Source organism: Rattus norvegicus, chromosome 19, assembly GCF_036323735.1.
Source record: "Rattus norvegicus strain BN/NHsdMcwi chromosome 19, GRCr8, whole genome shotgun sequence".
Classification (NCBI taxonomy): Eukaryota; Metazoa; Chordata; class Mammalia; order Rodentia; family Muridae; genus Rattus; species Rattus norvegicus.
The window spans coordinates 54,856-62,815 of NC_086037.1; the positions used below are offsets into that span (position 1 = coordinate 54,856).

At 45.5% G+C, this 7,960-nt stretch overlaps 1 protein-coding gene across 1 annotated transcript; it reads right to left on the minus strand.

Annotated features, from left to right (window-relative positions):
* Positions 1 to 230: 230 nt before the first annotated feature.
* Ces2 (carboxylesterase 2) lies at positions 231 to 7,723 on the minus strand. Its single transcript, NM_001190369.1, has 12 exons — positions 7,599 to 7,723; positions 6,600 to 6,810; positions 4,835 to 4,976; positions 4,068 to 4,201; positions 3,733 to 3,991; positions 2,923 to 3,021; positions 2,523 to 2,663; positions 2,318 to 2,398; positions 1,974 to 2,118; positions 1,483 to 1,620; positions 1,064 to 1,136; positions 231 to 639 (listed from the first exon to the last, which is right to left on the minus strand). The coding sequence occupies exons 1-12, from the start codon at positions 7,672 to 7,674 to the stop codon at positions 453 to 455; spliced, it is 1,686 nt and encodes a 561-aa protein (NP_001177298.1). The 5' UTR covers positions 7,675 to 7,723; the 3' UTR covers positions 231 to 452.
* Between the last annotated feature and the right edge of the window lie 237 nt (positions 7,724 to 7,960).

Here is a 7,960-nt window from a genome sequence, read left to right on the forward strand (position 1 = left end):
TGCAAGAGAGGATACAGGATTTTGATGCAGTCAATCTCCTTCAATCAACAGTCCCTGAAGCATCTGCTTCTTTTGAAGAGGCTCTTGCACTTGGAAGTAGGAGAGTGAGAATGGGAAGAAGGTCATGGAAAGAAGGAAGGAAGGATGAAAGGAAAAAAGAAGGAATGAAGGAAGGAAAGAAGGAAGAAGGAGCCTAGTTTCAGTGAAGGGTTAAAGATGATCTGGGTACTTAGGATTCATATATCCACACTATTATGGGAACTTTTATTGAGTCCAATTAAAGTTTGCTCGGAAGAATAAAGAGTAACACATGGAGGGCTTCTCATTCATGTTGGAAAGGGAAAATATTGGGATTGGAAAGGATTCTGAGTGTTGGAACAAAAAATTAGACTTTGAAACTCAGAATGATCCCACCTGCCCTCACTCCCACACTCTGTTCCTTTCACCAGACACTACAGCTCTGCATGGTTTTTCTGAGCTCCATTTAGCTCCTCAATCTTCTGGGGCAGAGTCTTGGTCCAGAACTGCAGCCTTCTGGCCTTCAGGGCTCGGTCCACAGCAGGATGGGTGTCCAACTGCAGGTACTGCTCATCGTGGTCCAATGCAGGCCAGTAGGGTAGACCCTCGCTGTTGGGGTTCCTGTGGATATGCCACCCAGAAAAGAACACTCATCCAAAGCCTGATCCTATGTTTTGGGTCAGGATAATGGAAAATTTAGAACACCAACTAAGGGGTCTGATGGGATGGGTGTCCCAATATGTGCATACAAGTGTCACTCACGAGTTTCTGCTTCATTTAGGGGAGACTACCTGACCTGTTTTATGTCTCCCCCTAAAAGGTAAGATCTAAAGAACAGTACCATAGCACTGTAGCCCACAAGCTAGGCCACCGTGAGATAACTAGTATGCGACACTTATAACATATCAAAATATATGTATAAATGAGTTACTATGTAGAAAAGACTCTATCATGTGGTGGAAGGTTCATGCATGCTAGAAGGTGACCATCCAAAAAGAAGCCCTAGATAGGGACCCACTTGTAAGGTTGAGAGGTGTGTTCTTACCCCTGTCTTGCAAAGTTGGCCCAGTACTTCATCATCCTCCTGCTCAGCAGCCTCTCCTCCTCAGTGAAGTCAACTGAAGTCATGAGAAATGCAAAGTGTATGCCACCTCATGCAACTGTCAACTTCACGCGCATCATTTCAGCTGCTGTCTGACCCCAAACTATTGGCTTTGTTGCCTCCCTTCTTCATTATCCAGAATCCAAGATCAATGCAAATTTCTAACTCCTCCATCACAGGCTAGACTGGGAAGGGTGCAGATTCTAGTCTGGGCGCGGTTTTGAGGCCATTAGATGGTACACATTTAATTCTTTTCCCTCTTCCATAACTTAGGTTTTCTAAAATGGACTGGAAAATCAGGAGCCCCTGCAGGAAGGTCATCTGGGACCTCATTCAGTTCTAGAAAAGAAATGAAGACTCACGTTTCATGCCCGAAAAGAAGGACCCAAAGACAAAAGGAACCTCATCAGCATGGTCAGCCTTCACGTGGGGTGGCCTGACATTCTTGAAATAGCTGGGTGCATGTTGGAACTCATAGAAGTAGACAGGGGCATGGGAACCTGGAGACGGGACAAAGAGTGACTTAGTTATCTCTTACGTGAAGTGTTTCTGACAAATATTTGGTAACAAGATACCTTGATAAAAAGTCACCTAGAAGGTAAATGGGAGAATGAACCCCAGGCTGGAGCACTAGCCAATGAAAAGTCCTTGACTCATCAGTGCTCATGGCCTTCCCAGCTGAATGGTTTTGTTAGGTCGATAGAGTGTGAGCAACACATTTTCTTCTCTGTAGAAAGATTTAACTCTCTTAAATTAGACATGAGGAGACCTGGGTACCACACTGCTCCACAGCGTTCATCCACGACCCTCATTTCTGAACTACTGCAATCAGCCTTGACACAGATGTACTCACGCTGAAAGTGTGCTACTTGGAGTGCAGGGATCACAAACAGGAAGTCTCCCATCATCTCTGTGTACTGTATTTGTAGGGTCTGGGAATCATCAGTGTTCCCCATGTACTCTTCCATGAGCAGGTCACCACACTCAGGAGGAAGCATCTACACCAAAGAGATCCAGAACAATATGGTTAAGCATAGTATAGGTTCAGTTGCTATTTGGGAGAATGGGGCTGGGATGACATAGGGTCTGAGGACCTCACACAGAATCACCATATGCACTGATTTTATTACTAGAGATGCTGTCTGAAAAGGATATATGAGAGACCCCTCTATGTGGCAAGGACCTGAGGTATCTCACCATTTGTGCTGCTGTATCCTTTAGAACAGCCTGCAGGTTCTCTCTGGATAGCTCCTTTATTATTTGAGCAGTGCCCATGACCTGGGAGGCAGAAGGCAGTCTTAAGTGTGGCATCTGATGGACTTGGATTAAAGATTTATTGAGTTTCTATCGATTAGCATTCATATACTCTCCAGGCTCCCAGAGGATTGGAACTGTGCCTCACCATAGGAATGGTGCAACAGTACTCATCTGTGTTAACACCAATGATGCTGGGGACAGGGTGAAAATCCTCAGATGCCAACAGCTCTTTGGGATGCCTGGGTAGGAACTCTCCATCCACCACAGCGGGGATCATCTTGAAGACCTGAGTGGCATTAAAGGTCAATGCTGAAAGTTAATGAAATAAATACCCTGATGTCCACTGAATCACCTCCACCTTTTTCTCATTTCTCACTGGTTTCAGTGTGATCTGCTCACCCTGGAAGAGAATCTACACTTAGATAAGTCTATCTTGATATTCATTTTGCACACAGAACTGAAAGAACACAAAGGCATAAAGATAAGGTATTTGATTCAGAATCCCACATCATGTAGACCACGTTCTTCCAGATAATTATTCCAACCTTGTTAATGACCAGAATCTCTGCTCCACTCTTCGCTCTCAGGCAGCGCACCAGGGCCTCTGAGTCCATAGCCTCACATCCAGAGAGCTTGGCCACTGTCTGCAAAGGAAATGAGGCAAGAAGAACTGTTCTCAATCCAATTTGATGCTGTTGTGTCTACTGCCAACACTATAGTGTGTTTTGTGTGGGTTGGAATAAATAAATGTTCCCATTGTCCTATTGCTCAAAGTGACAGCCAGCAAGCAGGACTCTACTTGCACATGTTTAGGGTAGCTTTGTTTTCTTTACCTATCTTTCTGTGTTTCATGTATTGGGGAAACTATAATTTTCTAAAGGTCCCTACATGAAGGTTAGAGGGCAAAGTCTCAGTCTTCACTGCCTCTTTATTTGACAGGGTGACTTCTTGTTTTATTGATGCCTATCCCAATGAGCCAGTCTGTGAACATCCAAGGATTCTCTGCCTCTCACCTAACCAGAATAACATGAGAATTTCGGATACGTGTTACTGTCTCAAGCCCTTTGTGTGTTCTTGGGATTTGAACCTAATCACCTCACGCTTGCACTCCAAGCAGTTTTAAAAATCAGTGAACCAGCTTCCAAACACATGCGGACTTATTTTTGCCAATGGTGGAAACTGCAAGGACTATAGTTCATGGACAGATAGCATACTCATCCAGTATGAAGTAGATGCAAGCAGATGGTAACCCCCGAGTTTCTTAGAAATTATTGGAAAGACTCTATTTCCCCACTGAACAGAACAGTGGAGTACCAGAGTATAAAGACGGAGGCAGCAGGGCTGAGGACACTTACAGTGGAGACCGTTTCAGAGGTTTCAGAGATAAGGTCAGGCAGCAGGGCCACTCCACTCTCCATGATGGCACCATGGAAGAGCCCTTGAGACATGGGGGATATAACATGTGAAGACACACTTGTGCCACCTGCAGACTCGCCAAAGATAGTGACACGGTTAGGGTTGCCTCCAAAATGGGCGATATTCTGCTGGACCCAACGTAGGGCAGCCACTTGGTCCAGGTATCCCCAGTTGCCTCTGGCGTGCTCATCTCCAGTGCTGAGAAGTGGAAGATACATGGATCAAAAGGCTGTCTAGGGTCTGATTAGCTACCATTGCCCAGTAATGGCCTTACCTGAAAAAGCCCAGGACACCCAGACGATACTGAATAGTGACAACCACCAAGTCCTCATTGACTGTCAATAGAGATCCATCATACATGGAAGCCATTCCTACAACCAGCGCACCTCCGTGGATCCACACCATCACCTGGAGAAGTCAAGGGAGATGCCAGGAAAGTCCTAACCTGTCCAAGCTCTCTGATCTGCTTACTAGAATATCCACTTCTGTGTCTCTGTGTAGCTACCAAAATATATAAAAATCCCTAGGATTTCAGGGCCTTGGCCACAGCCAGGGACCTCTAGTATGCCCATTAGTGTACTTCTGGTCCCCATCCCACCATGTGTCTCAGTTTGAATTCATGGCTCTCTACATAGAGGAACATCATCATTACTCAGACTCTTCACAGTGGAACAAAGAGGAGTGTGTCTATGGATATCTCTCTAAATTAAAAATTGAAAGGATCACCAATTCTCATAGTCACAACAGAAACATAAATGTATAAATTTGTGTGGCCTCAGAGTTGAGGTCTTGAACCCCTAAGTGCTTCTGCAGAGCACAGGTTGTAGAATGATTTCTGGTTTTATTGAAGAGCCTTTGATGGCTCTGTGTTCCATACTCAGTTTTCAGCTGCATTGTGTGGCTGAGATGGCCTTCTGTGACCCAAGTAAGCTAAGACTTTCATCAGGGTCCACCCTGCAATGGAACTCAGGTTTCCTTTGTCCCTTCTAACCATCTTGACAAAATGCCCTCTCCCATAGCTGACCATGGCCTGACACTCACAGGCAGGTTAGAGCCCTCACGGGCATGGGCTGGTGCATAGACATTGAGATACAGGCAGTCCTCAGACATAGAAATGGAAGACAGTATCATTTTCATATCCAGCAGGCCTACTTCATCCAGAATATCAAGATTTTGCAGACACCTTTGAAAATAGCAAACAGATATTCCAAGACATGGATGGTGAGTAATGTGAGTCTGGAGATTTGATCTCAGCCATGTTCAGCTGAAGATCCTCATGGTGTTTGTGAACACAAAGTCTCTAAAGTCCAAGTAAGGTAAAGGCCACAAGCTCTATGACAGCTGGGGTGGAGCCAGATATCTGGGGAGGCTGCCAGTTAGGTAGGGCCTGGATTTTAGTCTTTGTAAGTCTGGGATAGAGAGACTAGTAGTTGTTGGAAATGATTGGCTGTCTGCAGTGACATTCATTGAATTGTATGAGAAAAGCAAGTCAAGCATTAGCAGTCATGCAAGTATTTTCTTGTCTCTGTTCCTGGATGTCATGGCTTGTATATGCTTGGCCCAGGGAGTGGCACTATTAGAAATTGTGGCCCTGTTGGAGCAGGTGTGTCACTGTGGGTGTGGGCTTTAAGACCCTCACCCTAGCTGCCTGGAAGTCAGTATTCTGCTAGCAACCTTCAGATGAAGATGTAGAGCTCTCAGCTCCTCCTGCACTGTGTCTGCCTAGATGCTGCCATGTTCCCACCTTAATGATACTGGACTGAACCTCTGAACCTGTAAGTCAGCTCCATAGTGGTTAAGAGCACTGACTGCTCTTCCAGAGGTCCTGAGTTCAAATCCCAGCAACCACACGGTGGCTCACAACCATCTGTAATGAGATCTGATGCCCTCCTCTGGTCTTTCTGAAGACAGCTGCAGTGTGCTTTGCAATAAATAGATAAATCTTTAAAAAAATAAAAGTAAATGAATGTTGTCCTTTATAAGTCTTGCCATGTTCATGGCGTCTGTTCACAGCAGTAAAACTCTAACCAAGACACTGGGTATGGCTGTGATGTGATCAGCTCCTATAGTTTTGTTTCACTGTCTTTCCTCCCCACCCCCATGATGGATTGTAATCTGGAGCCTCTAATAGTTGCTTTCTCCTTTAACTTGTTTTTGTTGGTACTTTATTACAGCAACAGAAAACAAACTAAGATCCCCATATTGGAGTGTTGGACTTCCGGAGCTTCTAAAGGATTCAATAGACAATGCTGCTGCCCTAAAGGGTGGTGAGTAGTCCCTTGTCATGTGTGCAGACTCTCAGGGAACTTCGCTTGTCTGAAGTGTCTCCAGAGGATAATTACATCTATTTGTTCCCTAGTCAATGGCACACGGCCTTATAGGATTTCACAATGGCTGTGAGGATGGGGTTAGCATTATCTATCACTACTGTCCTCCTCAAGTACCTGAAGTATATTCTCCTGGATTTAGCGTGCTTGCTGCCTAATAGGTGACATTTACTCATGCCTAGGGATGCCCCCATTGTGGTAGAGGACACTTTGCTTAACTGGAATGTGTGAACAATTTTATCTTTGTTTCTCTCCATAATACCTCCATGTTATTCCCTATGAGTATGAAACTCTGATCCAGGAGCATGGTACAGTTGTTCTAATCAATCTTAGCACAGCATCAGAAAAATGCACGAGGCACTCATCTACAAAGAGGGAAAACTTCTGTGTAGCTGAGATGGAGGAGACACTTTGGCATGACCCAAAACTCAGAGCACAGTCTCCCCCAGAGCCTGAAACCCTCTGGGTCCAGAACTTACATGGCCGGCTGTGAGGTCGCATCTCTCACACCACTCCATGGCTCAGGTGGCTCAGGAGGTGCAAAGCGCAGCGGTCCTACAGGAGGCTTGGCAAAGGGAATTCCCAGGAAGGTGTGGACACCAGCTTTAGTGTCCTTCACGTGGTCGAGCTTGCCTTGGACCTGGCCAGTGTGTGTGGTCCTGATGGGGCTGGACTCCGGTGAGTCCTGACCTGGTGGAAAGATACTTCAGGGTTAGTTTTCTGTAATCAGTTGCCAGCAGACTGTGAGATTCCCGTCTCATTGTCACCAGGGCACAGAAGAAGGGAACCCATCCAACCCCAACCCGAGTTCACCTGAGGCATGTGAATGTGGGAGCTTCCCTATCCCTCAGGCTAGGAACCTTTTTTATGTCCATTTTGAAGTACACCAGAACATTTCCCTAGCCAAAGAAGTCATCGCATATTCAGAGCCATTTGGTCACATGAAATTATGATAATTGGTATACACATACACCAAGTAGGGAAGAGTGCCTTCTTATTTTCCCCAGAATTGTCTCCTGCTGTCTCCAAAGCTCCTTACACTGAATTGTTTCCCCAGTAGGGAGTGGTCTTAGATGTCTCTGACCCTCTGAGTGCCAGTGTGTCCACAAAACATGTGTGCTTTTGTTGGGGAAGTGGTAAGCATGTTTCCCATCTTTTGTGTATTGTGCCATTCTTCAATCTGTGGGTCATGATCACTGGAAAACACATATTTTTGATGCTCTTAGGAACTAAGAAACCACTCAAGAGTAACATTACAGTAAGAAAGAAGCAGTAAAATAATTTTATAGTTGAGTGTTTCTAATGTCATCGGATATATGAGTTTTCCAATGGCCAGGACATACAGGTTGAGAATGGCTGATCTAAGTTTACCATCAGTGCCCCTCCCATTCCTTCTCTCCCACAAGCTAAACTCTGACAAGCAGGGCTTGGCAGCTCTGACTCCAGTCATTCCCCATTGCCAGTTTAGTGAGCCTCACCCTGCACATGAATAAGAAGAAGCAGCAGCCCAAAGAGCACAGCATTCAGCCAGCTATGCAGTTGGTTCCGTGGCATGATCAGCTCTCAGTTCTGAGTCTGTGCTGCTAGAATGACCAAGTTTCACAAACAGGAAGTATAAACAGCGAACCTTGCCCAGGTAGGAATTTAAACCAAAAGGATGTGGGCGGGGAACATGATGTGGTGGGTGAAAGTTCACATTGTAGGAGAAGTGATTGGTCACATGTGATAGGAGCTAATGACCAGGAGGCAGGAAAAAAAATCACCTCTGCTGCTTCTGTTCCCTCTCTGGCTTCCTGGAAACGCACAGTATGAACTCTGGTGGTTGTCTGGGACATCAGGA

Bases quoted from the DNA above. Each gene is read 5' to 3' on its own strand.
- Ces2 (NM_001190369.1), bottom strand. From the start codon at position 7,674: ATGCCACGGAACCAACTGCATAGCTGGCTGAATGCTGTGCTCTTTGGG. The intron at 6,811-7,598 runs GTGAGGCTCACT...TCTTTCCACCAG, and splicing joins TCTTCTTATTCATGTGCAGG to GTCAGGACTCACCGGAGTCC. The intron at 1,137-1,482 runs GTGAGTCTTCAT...TCATGACTTCAG, and splicing joins CTTCTTTTCGGGCATGAAAC to TTGACTTCACTGAGGAGGAG.